Source organism: Dendrobium catenatum, unplaced genomic scaffold, assembly GCF_001605985.2.
Source record: "Dendrobium catenatum unplaced genomic scaffold, ASM160598v2 fragScaff_scaffold_976, whole genome shotgun sequence".
In the NCBI taxonomy this organism is placed as follows: domain Eukaryota; kingdom Viridiplantae; phylum Streptophyta; class Magnoliopsida; order Asparagales; family Orchidaceae; genus Dendrobium; species Dendrobium catenatum.
This window is the reverse complement of record NW_021319438.1, coordinates 348,225-366,463: the sequence shown is the minus strand read 5'-3', so window position 1 is coordinate 366,463 and position 18,239 is coordinate 348,225. Positions and strand designations below refer to the sequence as shown.

Below are 18,239 nucleotides of genomic sequence, written 5' to 3'. Positions count from 1 at the left end.
AAAATAGGATTTGAATTTAAACATGACATGTATTGAACATAGAACTCAATAACTCATGTACTGGCAAGAAGATTACCACCTGACTCCAGCCAAACACAAAAAAATCCATAAGATTTGTGCCTAAATGAAAACTTGAACGACATAAAATGAATAGATCTATGCCTTCCAATGTATACCTAAAATATGATTCACTGTGGAATTCACCATACCAAAATCCAAGCAGGTAAAAACAATAAAAAGTTAAGGTGAAACATATGATGAGATTTCTATTTGCTTTCTATGTCGCGGGATCTGCAACTCATACATGCAAGTGAACAGAAGGTGGAAGGTCGTCCTTTTAAATTTCAAATTGAGACTGTGCATTTTAATGGTAAATGTTTGCACGAACTATCAAAATTTTGATAGAAGTTAAGTGCTCATCAAAACATAATTATTGAATTATGTGTGATGCAACAAGAAGTGTCATTGTCTTGAGGAACATGTAGCCATCCAAAGAAGTGTGCTATTGTCTTCAGAAGTGTACAATCGTCTTGAGAAGCATGTGGCTACCATGAGAAGTGTGCGACTATGTCAAATAGTGTGTCATGATTTTGAGAAGCATGCCATCGCTCTAAAAGCACACAATGCACTAATTATATTGAAAATCGTGTGAATACATTATGCAAATGCACTGAAAAAATTGTAAGTGCATTATGTAGGTGCACCAAAAAATGTGTAACACATTGAAAATCATATAAATATACTATTCAAATGTACTAAAAAACATGCAAATACATTATGTAGACACATCATAAAACAAGAACACATTGATATGTGTGCAAATATATTGTGTAAATGTATTAAAAAGTTTGCAGGTTCATTGTATAAGCAAATAAAAGAACACATATATTAAAAGGTGCATGAATACACTTGTGTTAATGCATTGAAAAGCCTCCAAATCATATAATAAATTACTTTTGGTTTAAATTTCATCAACATTAAAAAACCTTAACAATTTTGTAAAATATATATAAAATATTTAAGCGAAATTTATCCCTTATTAACTTAAAAGCAATAATCATTCATCATCCGCAATCATTTATTGATGATGATAAATTTAAGTGTAATCAAAGCTTACGAAAAGCCTATCTTATCGAGCGCATTGCTATGCTTCATTCTCAAATAATATCTTGCCAGTAAGCATATGTCATTTTCTAATCGGTGCTCTTAGAATGAAATAACTTCATATGTAAACATTTATAATTAGGGCCATTCGACTGTGTAGTTTTGTCGCAAAAGGACTTCATTAAATTATAGTCATGGCTAGAATTTGCAAGTTCTCCGATGGCTAAAAAATTCATTGAGTAATAAATCATGGGGCACACTTGGTTTGAGATGCCCTTTGTTAACCTAAAATTGACTTAAATGTATCCTCTTAGATAAATATCCACCTAAGGTTTACAAGACTCCTTTGGATGAAACAACTCATGGCTGTCGAAAAGGTGCCTTTAGTTAGGATTGGTTGACTATCTTATTTGACTAAGTAGACCGAGGTCCATGATAAATCGAGATAACTAAACTATGGGATCTTGATCGTGTTTGTCATCTTTTCCCCACCACTTGCCCTAAGTTTTTTGATGGTAAATTTCTCAATATACACTAAACTTCTACTACTATTTGCTAAACATTTAGCTTATAATAACTAGTCTTAATCACGTGTTACATATATATATTATAAGGAAATAACCAATGTGTTAGCATATGAATGATTATATATTTCAAAATCCATCTCAACCATCCATTATATCATCATTTGATGCATGTGAAGTAGAGTGGAAAGTTGGTTTAACTATATAAGTGCTACATCACAATGATTCCTATATAGTTAAATAACTACTATGAATAATATTTTTAATTAAACTTTGGAAAGAAGTTATTATTGAATTAATTAAAATATATGTCACACTCTATTTAACACCCCCCCCCCCCCCACCCCCCCCCCCTCAATCAACCTGGAGTGTAATGGAGAAGGATAATCTAAATAAATATATCTCTTACTAACACCCATCCTAAATTACTTATATCAGAAACGGGTGTGTAGGAAATGATCTATTTTGACTATCCTAATACAATGCATTTTTCAATTTTAACAATTTATTTACACTTCATATTTGTAAGCATATTCATAGCTCATCAAATAAAATATAGAGCTTACTAAACTTGTCAAATAAAATTTACATACCCAATAGTCTGATTGTACAGCTTTTAACTCTGGCTTCTATGCGTAACCCAAAAATATATGTACACAAAATGCCTTATCCCTTCTCCTAAGAGCCTTGTGGCTCCTTACTTTTTTCTGCTTTGCAACCACTGCTAATGAGCTAAAACTCAATATCACACAAGTATAATATAAAGAAATAAGAAACATTAAATTTGCAGTCAATTGCAAATAATACTGGGGTTTTATAAGAATCATAAGTTGTTTAAAAAATCAATGCATATTTAACTTTGAATCTTTCATGTTATGTTTATTTTTTAGTATTTTTAGACAAATATATGATGACTATAGACTTTTGCACACTTATAACTCTCTCATTCAATGTTGGGTATGAATTCCCAACTTTTAGAAGTGAGAGTACAGCTCTCTCATTTAAGGTTGGATCTAAATTTTTAACTTTTAGAAGTGAGAGAGACAAGTACCATCTGTACGGTCCCTAAGGCTTACCTCGTTAGGTTTTTCACTTTTACTTGTGCGGGTCTATCCCCCATAATTTTATTTTTTATCATTTACCTTTCATTAGGTTTCACATTTTCATAAAATATCATTGTATATCCAGTAAATCGGCTAAACAGGTGTTGAACTCAATGGAACCAGTTAGCATGCTGGATTAAAAAAACTAATTGCTACCACAATTATATAAAAATGTTGTATAAAATTGCTCTTATTTTATTTATCATAAATTGAGTATCTCATCTCGTTCTCTAGGGTATTCGAGTAAATTTGTTCACTGAAACACCCCGGCTTCTTTTCCTCTTGTATACAACCTCAAGTAAGTTTCTCCTCACTCAACACTTCCCTTACCTCTCTTTCCTCTTCCTCCCTTTTCTTATTTTCCTTACCCGATCTCCACCCTTACCTGATTTTCTAAAATCAGCCGTGGCAGCCCACAACCCTCACGGCCTTTAGAGCTCTTGTGAACATTTTGGCAATTTTGGGTATTATGATATACTAATGTACTCATACATATATAATCATGACAAAATATTGGATTTTATAAATATACTTATAATCATTTTCATGGAGTGCAAAAAATGGGTATAAAACTTTTAAGATTTTTAAAAATTTACCTTTCAAAATTTTGGGCATTATAGCTAGGGCCTTTGGATCACTCACAACTCACAAATGGGATTATTAGGGATAAACCAGAAAGATGCAGCAGGTCAACGGGGAAAGGCTAGTATTTGATTTGTCATCATTGATTTTTTTTTTTCTTCCTTAAGTTGAGAGGCCTTGATCTATTTTATGGCATCTATAATAGTACAATGTCAATATTCATCCTGAAACACATTTTTAAGATCACAATCTGAGGTTAATACTTTTTTAGTGGATCAATATAAAATGAATGTCGAACTCACTATGGAAGAGGGTAGGTGATCAAATGGTCCAAAAGCGAGGAAGTTAATATTTACCCGTCATAACTTTTAACAGTCCTATATTCTACAATTTAAGATTTATTGATTTTTTATATTTGTGCATTCCAGTGTTGCACTAGCATGGCCTATTTAGCGTTATTGAATTCAAACTTGCAGGTTGAAACTCTGAAAAAGAAATTGCCTTGGCTTAAGTATGATATGAGAAAGGCGGTCTACAAGCATGCACAGAATCAAGAGGCAGAAGCAAAGAGAAAACTGGACGAAGCTGCTAAAATGATGAATGAACTTAAGAAACCCATTGAGTATGTTACTAACCAATCATAAGAATTATTTTCGGTTGTTCTATTGAGAATTCATCATTTGGTTGGAACAACATCCATATTATTTATATTTTTTCTGCTAGAATGTCATTGAATCATGTAATTTCTGGTAGTGGGTACAAAGATTTATGTTTATCAAATACCTTTGTATTTGAACTAGGTTTAGTGAAGTACGTGGCAAGTTCCTCAGGAGTTATGTTTAAGTTAAGATTAGAGTAACTCTTGTGAAGAATAATTTAACTGAGACATTCCGGTGTATTCTTATTAACTTTATTTTCCGACTTTAAATTCCATCTTAGTTTTGTACTAGAGGTAGGGGTCATTTTACAGCATATCTTTCATCTTTTCAGGAGTAACCATTGTTTTGATTTCTGGTTTCAAATTCGTTAGATCTCTAGAGCTTTTATTTTTGACAATAACATTGGAAGACTCTAACTTTGGTTGTGGATTTGAGATTGATGATGCAAACTATGTTTGGATTCCTTCTTAGTAGTATGATATTTTGGCAGTGATTATTGTGGATAATTATTATCATAAAGTTTATTATAGGAAGATTGACATTATATGCACTTATTATTTTATTTCATATAGTCAACTTGTTAGTTGATTATTAGTCTTTGTGGAAGTGCATGTTTGTTGTGTGTATTATGAAGATGATGCTAAGTTGATATCCTTATGGTTGTAAAGTCAGTTTCATGGTATGCATATGTTTAAGCCAGGAATAAATGGTATTCTAAGTTTCTTATTAGTTTAACCACAATGGCAACTGATTAGTTTTCATGAGTTTTGTGGTTTTTTTTGTCCTTATTTAGACCATTTGATTAATAATAATCCTATGATCAATTCATATATCAAGATATGATCTGATCACCCTTATTTTGGTCCTTCTGTTTTATTAAGGCCTAGTTTTTGGGGTGGGAAGGCTGGTTTTCAAGGCGGGTTATTTGTTTGAAAAAGTAATGATTGTAGCTGGTTTCTTTTCTGGCTTGGTTGAAGTGACCTTGGAGGTGACATTGTAGTTGACACAATTCATGCCAATGATGTTCTTTATTTAACGTAGCTTGGAAGTGCTCACACAAAATTTTTATTTATGTTTGGCTTATTGTTGTTTGAAAGTCTTTTATACCAAGATGCTATTCTTGAAGTTGCCCTTTACGAGGATTCTTATGGATGAACCTGCACTTAATAAGGTTTAAAAGGTGCCGAGGCTAACGAATCTGAGATTTCATGAGTTGCTTAAGACATACCTCAGCATTAAGGTAAGGACATAATTGTCAGGAGAATGATTAAGAATGAAACAATGTGACAAGGGAAATAGTAACTTGTTATTTTATCGTAGTATCTTATTGTTACCTAATGCATCCGTTGTGGTTACTATGTCACTGCAGTGACTCAAGGCATTTGTGTTCATTGTGTAGCTCCTCTGTCGTTTATTATTCTTTTGTTTTCTTAAACACAGAATCCTAAATAGCTAGTGTTACTATTATGCAAAGTTTTAGTCCATCCAGGTGTTAACATAATGTCATCTTAAGCTACTATTATAAGCAGATGATGAAATTATTTACCCCAGTGATATCTGTTCAATTTCTTTATTCGGAAAATTGGTTTGGCAGTTAAAAAGTTAAATCTTCTTTGGACTGTGATGTTTGTTTGATTGTTCTCTTAGTATGAGTATTGGTATTGTGGGCTCTTTATACTTTTTTTTTGGGTAGTCGCCACTCACCGTGATATTAATCAAATGAAATTTAGGACATTTTTATTAGTTACGCATTAATGGAAAAATTTCATTAATATTCATATATAGTAGTTTTATGCTTTTAACTGTCTACGAATGATGGAATTTTTTTTTTAATATTGGGATATAGTATTTCCATGCATTCAACTGACAGATGGTTGCAGTAAAAAAAGCACCAAGATCTATGATTAATTTTTATGAAGGATGGCAGTGACTACTACTTACTTTCCGTAATTTCTTCTTCTTTTTGAAGATGCTAAAGTTGATGAATGCTCTGGTAGATAATTGGCTGTATTGATTTCAATATTTAGGTGTTTTGGGCTAATGGGTAATGCCTGTCACTTGGTCACTGTTTGTTTAATTTTCTTTTTCTTCAATTTTCATCACTTACAGAATTCTATGGTAAACACCGCAACTAGTTTTGAATATGAAAAATTTATGCTTCTGAGTTCCTTTTGGAGGTATCATTTAGCAAGTTGCCACATTTAGGTCTTTTCTGGCCTTATTGCATTAGGTCTTATTAGACCTAGTGAGTTATTTATTGTGGTTTTCAAAGGATTAACTACCATAGTGTATCGATGTGAACTGTTATTCTTGTAGGAAACATAAGATGGAAAAAGCAGCGCAAGAATCAATTGTCAAGAAAATTAATGATCAAATAACCAGGAATTCAAAGAAAAGGATGGATTCAATAGAGATGGAGAGCAGAATGGTATGCTATACTTGGAGTTTCTACAAAATTACAGTTAGGATTACAGAATGGTAAACATATGTATCTTGATAGGGGGCCCAAGTGCGAGCCAAATATGAAGAAGTAGAAGATTTAAAAAAACAGGAGAAATCCCATCAGCATAGGATTCTGAAAGCCAAGGAAGATTTTGCAGCTGCTCAAAGGCAACTTGCTGAACTTCCAGCCTACAATCCTCCTAAAGAAGAGCTGGTATGCTTCCCTTTTATATATATATATATATATATATATATATAGTTGACTGCTGTCATTTTAGAAGGATTGATCATTCATCTTAAACTACTTAATGAATGAAGAAGTTTTGCAGCAAGATTGAGCACATGAGCACACTAAATATAATTGTAGGAATAGAAAAAGAGGAAATGGCGCAAGGCTCTGATGGCACAGTGCCTGCATGGTAACATTGTTCTTGCTTGACACATTAAATGAGTCATCCTGCAGCCTTGCCGCTACAAGCTGCGACATGATGGGCATCTTAACTCCATTTCTTCTATCCACAGATGGCCTCATCTCGAAGTGAATAGCATATTGAGACTATTATTGACTTCTCAATATGAAAGTCTCACACACCAACCGAAAGAAAGGGATTATACGTATAACCTTTAAAAGAGCTATTTAGTTTCTCTGTGGAAAATAATTTAGAATAGCGGGAAGTCTTCCCAGGCACACTGAAGTGTAAATGCAATCAAAATGAAGCTTAATCTTTATTGGTAGACAGATGTATTTGGAACAGTAGGAGTTTTTTGAGTGCAAATACCTTGACTTTAATTATTTTTTAACACAGATATTTTGAGATCAAATGTGTGAACATTCATCTTGAACTTAATTTTTTATATATGCGATTGTGATATTTTTAGTAGAATTCATGTTGAATGGTTGAAGTGTAGGAATGCATCGGGCTTGTTGTGTGATAGAAGTCTCATTCAAACTTAAGGGAAAATTCTATAAAATGGTGGTTAGACCTACAATGTTTTATGGTGCAGAATGTTGGCCATTAAAAGAGAAGCATAATATTAAGTAGTGTTGTAGAGATGAGGATGCTCAGGTGGATGAGTGGCTTTACTCTTAGAGACAAGATATGAAATGAGCATATATGTGAAAAGGTTGGAGTAATTCTAGTGGAAGATAAGATTAGAGAGAGTCATCTTAGATGGTTTGTTCATATAAAACGGCGGGCTTCTGATGACCTGGTTAGGAAAGTAGATGTTTTGAGGCAGATTGAGGCGTAATCGGGAATCGAGGCGTTTTTTCTAAGCGAGGTGAGACGTAAGCCTCAAAACGATTAAAATAAGATAATTTAAAATTATAAATATGGACAAAAAATAACAAAATATTATGTCAATTATGAATTTAAAGATTTGTTCTAAGATAATATTACTGGAATACAAGATTTAAAATAAAACATCCCCTTATGATTAAGACCCAATGCAGGCTCATCATCACTTTGATTGTCTTCAGAAGAATCTTCATAATTAATGTCAAAGTCATCCTCAAACTCTTCTTCATCTATAATTTTTTTTCCTTTATCCCCTATATCAGTTAATATTTTATTAGCTCTAGAATGAAACAATAATAACATAAAAAATAATTCATTATATTTGATAATACCTTTGAATTTTTTCGATGCTCCAATCTTACTTTATTTCTTTCTTTTATATACTTGGGTAGTTGCTTCATTGTCTTCATTGACATGAGTTTTTCCTTCTGCTTTAATTTCAAAAATATAAGCATTCTTAGGAGTAACCCATTCATTATCAGATTGTAACTTATCAACAAGCAAAGGGTCAATTTCATTCTCAACATTTTCTTGATTCTGCAATTTGAGATGTCTATCTTTTAGTTTTTTGTTAAACATAACATAAATTAGTTTGTTCATTCGATCTTCCGCCAATCGATTTCTTCTCTTAGTATGAATTTGATTGAAGATGCTCCAATTACGCTCGCATGCAGAAGCCGAACACGTTAGGCTAAGAACTTTAATTGCAAAAGCTTTCAATTCAGGAACATCATCTCCAAACTAAGCCCACCAACGTTCTACATGAAAATGAATAGTATTTTATGAATATTGGTTGAAGCAGAAGACTTGAATATAAATATTAACATTAAAATTAGAAATATACAAACTATAAACATACCAGAAGATCGTGTTTTGTAGCATGCTTGTGCTGCTCTAAATCCAAACATTCTCTTCTTTAAATCAAAATTCTCAAGTTGATCATTCACTTTGAGGTAGTTTTTTTTCAGAAATGAGTATGTCCATACATACATACAAATTAGTTTTCACCTCTTTATCAATATGAAAATCCTTATCATAATAGAATTGGAGGTTTAAATAGTACGCATCAGCATGTAAGTGTTGGTGTAATTGACAATCTCACTTTTCATCTATAATATCTCATATTTCTTTGTAGGCACTTTCTTGACTTCCCAAATCTTTTGCAATGTCTTCTTTAGCCCTATTCATTGATTCATAAATAAATCTCATAATCGGGGCCCTCTCATCATCAACCATTCTAAGCACCTTAACTAATGGTCATGTTATCTTCAAAGCATAATTTGTACTGCGCCAAAATGAATCGTCTTTTATAACAATCTATTTTAACTTGTTTTCCTTCTTATTTTTTGGCCCATAAACTTTTATCCCAATATTCAGAAGCAAACATAGCTTTCAAAGGTTGTCTTAACTTCTTGAATCTCTGCAATGTTAAATATGCAGTAGCAAATCTCATAACAGTAGGTCTAATAATTTCCTTGTCAGTGAGTTTTCTCATCAAGCTGAGTATCTAGGAATGATTGTATATGAACTTACTAACGAATTTGGCCTTCAATAGGGCTGATTTATGTTGAGGCAACTGTCCCAACCTCTCAAGCATTAAGTTAATACAATGTGCGGCACAAGGAGTCCAATAAAGGTGAGGCCTCTTCTCCATTAACATTCTCTCTGCAGCTTTGTATGCACTTGCATTATCTGTAATAACATGTACTACTAAGGCATCTCCCACTTCCTCCACAACTCCATCCAACATTTCAAACAATAATCGTGCATTCTTTACAAAACTTGAAGCATCTACTGATTTGAGAAAAACTGTTCCATATAGATTATTGACCATGAAATTAATAATACTTATATGTCGAATATCTGACCAACCATCTGACATTATTATTACTCCTGTCTCAATCCAAGTCTTCTTAACATCATCCACCATTTTTTAAATTGTCTTGACCTCCTCATTTAGCATCCAAGTCCTCAGCTCATACATCTTGGAAGTTATAGTCCTCTTCCATAGCTTCCAACAGATCGTAACATATTGATCTATGATGGAATCCTAACAATATTAAATGAAATTCCATTTTCATAGATGAATCTGACGATATCCAAACAAACTCTGTTCCTGAGTTCTTTTGTAGCAGTAAGAGGCTGAATATTCTGAGTATTTATGTTTTCCTCATCATCAATATTTATCATAAATTTATCCATGGGCCCCCAACTACCTCGGTCAGAAGAAACTAGATGGCTTACACTACTGGAACCTTCATGTTGTGATCCATAGTAAGAAGAGTTTCCTGTCATCTCTTCCATATTTCTTTTTGTGGCCTCCTTCGTTGTGGCAAACTTCTTTAAGTAATCTATACATTCTTTTTTCACTTCATCAGGTACTTTTGCACACGGTCCCACATTGACATGAGTGCAAGCTAGGTGATTCTTCAGCCTCTTGACACCACCCGTAATGTGCTTCTCACAGAAATTACATTTCATGTAAACATATCCCTTCTTCGCACCTTCGCCTGACACTTCAACTTGAGTGTCATATTTCCATGCAGAATCTTTCTTTCTCGCGCCACTAGTCATATTAATAATAGATAGAAAAGAACAATTAACATCAAATACAAATTATAAACAACTACCACCATTACTGGTATATAACAAATTATAAAACGTGTGATAAATATATTTTATACTCTCACTTTAAATTCTCAAAATCTGCCAATTTCTTGCCTAATTTTACGAGTTTCAAATCAGCACTCTTAAATTCCAACAAGAATAACAAGTTTCAAACCATGACATCAAATATAACTACCATTAGGCATATGCTATAGTCCTTGAATCCTGATTCTTACTACAGTAGCGAAGCCAAATCAAAGAAGGTAATTGCCAGCAGCAATATACCCAACTCCAAGTTGCATGCAAATAAGGCAACAAACCAAACACAAGTTATATGACTAATTTCTGATGTGATATATGAATATTTCATTTGAAAATAAAAGCACTATAATTTTAAAAAATATTTCAATGCAATGCTCATATATGATTCAATATGATACTATCGAAGAAACAAAATTTTTATGAATATAATCAATATATGTTGAAGGACGTTCCAGATTCATAAAATATTTTGTGATTATAATATGAATCACATCTAATGATATGAATCTAAATATTCACATATATTAGGTCATGTTCATCCTCAAAATTTATACATGAACAAGAATCAAAATGAAGTTTGAAAGTAAAAATGAGCATGAAATCATAAACATAATGATGTAGAACGGGAGGGAGGTAATTAAAAAAAATTAAAGAGATAAAATTCAATCTCATATTTTCCTTAATTAATGGATTTGAATTTGAAATTCAAATACAAAAAAGAGGGAGGGAAAAGAGGAATTAATTATCTCTTTAATTGGGGCCTTTAATTATGAAGGAAATAATTAGGATAGAGGGAGAGAGGAGCCAGCCTAATGAAGAGGGAAAGGAAAGGTGTCCACATACAATGTATGTGCATCCATGCATTAATGGGAGATTGAAGAGTTAAATATGAAATAATTTCATATTTAATATGATTGAAGGATTTTCTAAAATAATTGTTTGTTATTTAGGAAAGAATTTAAAATTCAAATTCATTTGAATTTGAATTCTAAAACTTTCCAAATAAGTTAGGAGCTAATTTAGGAAAGTAATAATAGTGAAATGAAATTGGATATAAGGGATTAATTAATCAATCAATTTCAGAATTGATTAATTAATTGAATGAAAGAGGTTACCAAAAATAAGGTAATTAATGATGATGGATTTGAAATTCAAATTAGATTCATTCGAATTTAAATTTTTTTCAAATTAATAACAACTTAAATAAGGAAAGATGGTTTTTTTTTTTTTGACGGAGCTGGGGCTAGGGAATGAGGTGGCCGGCAGTTTTGTGGAAGAGGAGATGTTTATGGGAGAATCGGCCGGTGGAAAGTGGGGGATTATGGCCGGCGGTCAAGGGAGGAGGAGAAAAGGATTTAGGGAAAGAAAGATACAATCGCGAGCCCGGACACATCCTGCAGCTGACGGGTAATATGTTGCCCTACTCCAAGGGATTTCAAGCCACGAGTCCGGACACATCCTGCAGCTTGTGGAAGCTACGAATTCCTCCCATAGAAATCTCACCCAAGGTTCTTCCCAAAGAACACAAGTGCAAATACAAAATTTTATTATAATTCCATCATTCATCTAATACAAGAGCAAGAACCTCTATATATAGGCTTTAAAAGAAATTAAAAGACAACTTTACCCATTGGGCTTACATAAGATAATACTCTTAAATAAGGGTAAAAACGAGAAATGCAAAATTAAATCAAAATACAATTAATAATCTAAGATAAAAAGGAGTGATCTAAGCCGTCGATCTTCGTCTCTTTCTTTTGATTAATGTCCACCGTCGGATGTTTGCATCATTCTCCCGGGGTGGAAAAGAGCTCGACTCCGTCGAGTCTGTACCCCGGGTAACCATGCTCTGATACCAAACTTATATAGAACAGGAGGGAGGTAATTAAAAAAAATTAAAGAGATAAAATTCAATATCATATTTTCCTTAATTAATGGATTTGAATTTGAAATTCAAATACAAAAAAGAGGGAGGGAAGAGAGGAATTAATTATCTCCTTAATTGGGGCCTTTAATTATGAAAGAAATAATTAGGATAGAGGGAGAGAGGGGCCAGCCTAATGAAGAGGGAAAGGAAAGGTGTCCACATACAATGTATGTGGATCCGTGCATTAATGGGAGATTGAAGAGTTAAATCTGAAATAATTTCAGATTTAATATGATTGAAGGATTTCCTAAAATAATTGTATGTTATTTAGAAAAAAATTTAAAAATCAAATTCATTTGAATTTGAATTCTAAAACTTTCCAAATAAGTTAGGAGATAATTTAGGAAAGTAATGATAGTGAAATGAAATTGGAATTAAGGGATTAATTAATCAATCAATTTCGGAATTGATTAATTAATTGAATGAAAGATGTTACCAAAAATAAGGTAATTAATGAGGATGGATTTGAAATTCAAATTATATTCATTTGAATTTAAATTTTTTTCAAATTAATGACAACTTAAATAAGGAAAGATGGTTTTTTTTGCAAACACAAAATTTTATTATAATTCCATCATTCATCTAATACAAGAGCAAGAGCCTCTATATATAGGCTTTAAAAGAAATTAAAAGACAACTTTTTCCCTTGGGCTTACATAAGACAATACTCTTAAATAAGACTAAAAACGAGAAATGCAAAATTAAATTAAAATACAATTAATAATCTAAGAAAAAAAGGAGTGATCTAAGCCGTCGATCTTCGTCTCTTTCTTTTGATTAATGTCCACCGTCGGATGTCTGCATCACATAAAATATAAACTTGAATTTATAATAGAGATTGGACATAAGTCGCAATGCAAAATTGAACCAATATAAGCAATTTGAAAATGTAACTAATAATCCCCAGAAAGGATATTCAATTTTGTATGAGCTTCTTATTGACGTCAAATAATCCACGGTCAACTTCTAAGCGGGTCAAGAGCAGAAAAGAGGATTAATCCTCTCATATGTAACAAGGATAGCGTACTGAGGAGGTTCAACCGGCACGACATCCCGCAGAAAGTGCGTAAAACTCGTTACCTTCGGGAGAGGCTTGTGGAAGTCAAAAGTTTGTGGTTGCTGAAGTCGGCATTTCAAAGCCCCTCGCGTCTGCAGATGTAGAAAATGACGGGAATGCGAGAAAATCAATAAAAGATGAAGCAAAGACGGGAATGGGAAGAAAGACAAAGGTTCGAAATGGGAATGGAACCTTACCTTCGCCTCTATGTACTTCGAACTTGACCGAAGTTGGTTGTTGAATGCGGTGGAGTTTCGTTTTCGCCTCTCAGTTCTCGCACGAAGCCCTAATCCTATACACGACCCCTTATACGACTCCAATGAGTACCGCCCGGTCGTGTTTAATGAATAAACCGAGGCGGTGCCTCGTTACGCCTCGAGGCTTTACGATCTGAGGCGTACGCCTCGTGCGAAAAAAGCGTACGCTCCGTCCGAACCTTAGATGCGTAAGCCTCGACTCGTATTTCTTCTGCCTCGACTTGAGGCGCGCCTCATTGCGGACTCCTCGTCTGCCTTTTTATTCCATGATTGTGTTGCATATATCTGTCAATGCCATCAATACACAATTAGATCCAAGAGCCATTAGGTGCATCTTCATTGGATACTCCTCGATTTAGTAATGGTAGTGTTTTCATCTCAATGCCAAAGGATTCTTCATCTCTTGAGATGTTAATTTTTCTAAAAATCAAGGGTTTTATGGCCAAGATTGTCATAAGGAATGCCTTGGATTGATGACAATTGTTATTTTTTTGCACTTGATTTCACAACCACTCAACCAACCCAAAGTTTCATGTCTGAGACTTCTTGAAGAGAGAGATAGCCTCCTTAGGTAACTCCATAAAAATCCCTCCTAATGACCTAAATCATTACTACAGTAAATTCATGATGGGTGAAAGAAGAGCCTAACATCAAACCAAAGCATGCTCAACCATTTTACAGGTTTAATTCTCTGGAAATTAAATAAATCTGGATTTACATGATTTATTAAATCTTACTAGAGTTGCACCCTTTTTCTAAGTATAGCCCAGTTCTGAATGGAAATGAATGTTGAACCGGAATTCAAAAAGGTGGCTTTGAATTAATTTTTATAGCTGTATGCGGCATGCCTTTGCTTCCCCGGCTGATGATGATGTGGATTTCTGCTAACTTAACATGTTAAAATTTTTGTCTTCCTTGTTGGTAGAGGATATCTTACATTGATTTCATTTGAAATTTTAATATTTAATTTATGTTCTGAGAAGATTGCTAGTTTCAAATGTGAGATCGCTGCTTGTGAAGATTCTACCCTTTTGCTGTGGTTTAGTCTTTTAAGAAAGCTCTTGTTTTTGTGAGAATAGGAAAAGCTTGGTTATCAAATATTGGAGCTGGAAATGAATGCAAATCAAATTAAATTGCAACGGACCGAGAAGGGAAATTTTCTTAATCAGAAGAAAATGTCCTTGAAGAAGTGCACGGACAGGTAATGTTTACGTTCTTATCTTGTTGCACAAGTCCCTTTTTAGTTATTGTACCCTAATTAATGGTGTTAATTTAGGTTGAAGGAGATGGACAATGAAAGCACCAAACTTCTTCAAGCATTAAAAAATTCTGGTGTTGATAAAATATTTGAGGCTTATAATTGGCTGCAAGAAAATCGTCATCAGTTGAAGAAAGAGGTATATGGTCCTGTCCTTTTGGAGGTATGCGGAGTTAGTTTTCACATTTCTCTTCTTATTTATGTAGTAAAATGTGGAGACTGATGACCATGTTCTGTGGCTAAATTTTTAGGTTAAAGTTTCCAATGGAGTTCATGCTACCTATTTAGAGAATCATGTACCTAATTATATTTGGAAGGTAAGCTGGTATCTGCATATTGTTTCTTGATAGATATGTGTGCATATGAGTGCAATCATGCATTTGTTTCTTGAAATATATAAGGTTAGTGTTAGGCTAATAATATGTTTGCTTTATGAGGACATTTGTAATAATATGCCCTTTCCTGTAACATATGTTTTTAATATATAAGGTTAGTGTTAGGCATATGAGTGCAATCATGCATTTGTTTCTTGAAATATATAAGGTTAGTGTTAGGCTAATAATATGTTCTTTCCTGTAACAACAGCCAGTAACAAAACACTGGTGAGCTATGAGATTCAGTAAACTTTGCAAATTAATTAATATTTTAAGTATAAGCAGTGGAAATAATCAGACATTGAAATCATTATAAATTCATAATTAACTTTAATCTTTACTTCTTCTGAATTCCACCATGAATATCAATTTTATCCATAAAAAATTTGGCTACACTTCATAACATTATTCAATGGAGCCCAAGTAAATCTGGCATCATTGCCATTGAATTACATAGAGGTCCATTTTGCCTCTTTAGGGTTCTCTTTTGCCCCATCTGCTATGCAGGTATCATATTCTGTGGGGTCCCTTTTGCCCCTCCTGTAATACAAGTATATTATATGCGGTCCCTTTTACCCCATCTGTAATTATAGTTATACATCATTTGTAGCCAAACTTTACTTTTCAATCCATATTCACAAAGCTTTCAGTATTTATAAGTCATACTGATGTTGTTGCATTCTTTCATCATCATTGTTGTAATCACCGGTATACAATTAAAATGCACACCATATGCAAGTAAACTGACATCTTTCCAAAATAGTATCAAATAGGAAAATATTTAGGTAGTCGATAGCCAGTGTAAAACTTGTCGAATAATCGTGACATGAATCCTTTAAAAAATTGTGTTAATGCTAGGGCGTCCCCTGGAAGCGACGCGCTGTATGACTTGAATACAGTGACAAGTGTGCAAGGGCCACTGCACCGACACCCGGGTGCAATGTTAAATAGGCAAGGGTTCCCACATCAAGGACGGATGTGGGCAAAGAAGCTAGTCCATGAAATTAATATTATGATAGGAACTTGGAATATAGGCTCCCTTACAGGAAAATTAATGGAATTAATATATATTATGATTCATAGAAAGATAAATTTTCTGTGCATTCAGGAAACTAAATGGGTTGGAGAGAAAGCTAAGGAGATTAATAGTTTATATGAGTGAAATATTTGATATTAAAATTTTATATGAGTAGTAGAAATGTAATATTATTAAAGTTTTAGGTGTAGATATGTAAATAACATGAAATAAAGTGGTATGTATATAGAGCTCTCTATTTAAAAATAGACTTTTTATGTTAAAGCCCACTAGAAATACAATGTTTAACACTGAAATGTTCATAGTTAAAAAACCTAGACAAAAAGGGTAAAAAGATTTTATATCAAGATAACACATATCTATTACATCTTAGACTTTGTTATATTTACTTAAATATGATTAAAAGATTAGTAAAGGATGATCCTTTAAGAGAACTGCAATCGAAACTCTACTAATTTGTGAGTCTTTTTTAAAAGGACAAATAACCAAGAGAACTTTTTATGGAATTGATGAATGAGCAAAAGAAATCCTCGAACTTGTACATTTGATTGTTTGTGGTCTATTTAATATACAAGAAAGAGGTTGTTCTGAATATTTTGTCATTTTCATAAATTGTTATTCAATATATGATTATATTTATTTAATGATAAGAAAATCTGAATCTTTTAGAAATTTTAAAGAATTTCATGTTAAATTTAAAATTTAATTTGGCAAGTCATTAAAAATACTTCAAACAAATCAGGGAGATGAGTACTTAGATACAAAATTTATAGATTACTTAAAAAAGAATGGAATTGTATTGCAACTCACTACACCTATAACTTCACAAAAAATGGTGTTGTTGAAAGAAGAAATCAAACATTGGTCAATTTGGTTAGGTCTATGTTAAGTCACTCCTCACCAAATTCATTTTGGTGATATGCAATAAAAACTTTTATTTATATTTTGAGCATTAAACCTTTAAAATCAATGCATAAGACACCTTTAGAGTTATGAAGTGGGTGTAAGCCTAGTTTACGACACATCTATACATATGGATATTTAACACATATATTGAATGAAAAAATAAATAAGTTAGAATCATGTTCACAAATATATATTTTTTTGGATATCCTAAAGGTTTTAGAGAAGATTTATTTTATAGTCCTCAAGAAAAGAAAGTATTTGCATCGACAAATGCTACTTTTCTTGAACATGAAAACATAAAAGATTTTAAACCTCAAAGTAAGGTGTTGCTCAAGAAAAAACTAAATGTGCCACAACTCAAAATCACAAATGAAACAAAAATCATTATTGAAAGCCATTAAAAAAAACCACCACTCCAAATCAAGCACCTTTAATACCTCATCATTGTGGGAAAATTATTAGATTACTCCCTAATTATAAAATTGAAGGAGAAGCATGTATTGTTACATCTGATGATGACAATGATTATCCATTGACATATAGACAAGAATTAGATGATTCTAATAAAGAAAAATGGCTAGAAGTCATGAAATATGAAATAGATTAAATGTATTTTACTTTTATTTGGGAACTTGTGGACCTTTCTAGTGAGGTAAGACCTATAGGATGTAAAGGGATTTGTAAGAGAAAAAGAAGTGCTAATGAAAAATTTAGACTTTCAATGTCAGGCTAGTGGAAAATGGATACACTTAAAAAGAGGGAATTAGTTATGAAGAAACTTTCTCTCAAGTTACTCTATTTAAATCTATACACATAATTTTATCCATTCCTACATATTATGGAGGTCAATTTTAGAGTCTAAAGGTTTTTGCTTGAGTATATCTAAAACAGAATATATGGAGTGTAATTTTAGTAGCAATAGACCTAGTGAGGGGATTGTGACTTTGGGCGATCAAGTCATTAATAAAAGTACACGTTTTAGATATTGTGGATCAATTGTTCAGAGTGATTGTGAAATAGATGGAGATATTATCAGTCGAATTCAAGTTGGATGGTTGAAGTG

At 32.8% G+C, this 18,239-nt stretch overlaps 1 protein-coding gene across 1 annotated transcript in view; it reads left to right on the top strand.

Moving 5' to 3' along the window:
- Positions 1-18,239, top strand: part of LOC110101626 (structural maintenance of chromosomes protein 5) — a 65,543-nt gene that overhangs the window by 17,445 nt on the left and 29,859 nt on the right. The window contains exons 6-11 of the mRNA XM_028697611.1: positions 3,790-3,935; positions 6,289-6,400; positions 6,473-6,628; positions 14,682-14,803; positions 14,879-15,023; positions 15,112-15,177. Coding sequence (XP_028553444.1) covers positions 3,790-3,935; positions 6,289-6,400; positions 6,473-6,628; positions 14,682-14,803; positions 14,879-15,023; positions 15,112-15,177 — 747 coding nt within the window. The remainder of the gene's footprint in view (positions 1-3,789; positions 3,936-6,288; positions 6,401-6,472; positions 6,629-14,681; positions 14,804-14,878; positions 15,024-15,111; positions 15,178-18,239) is intronic.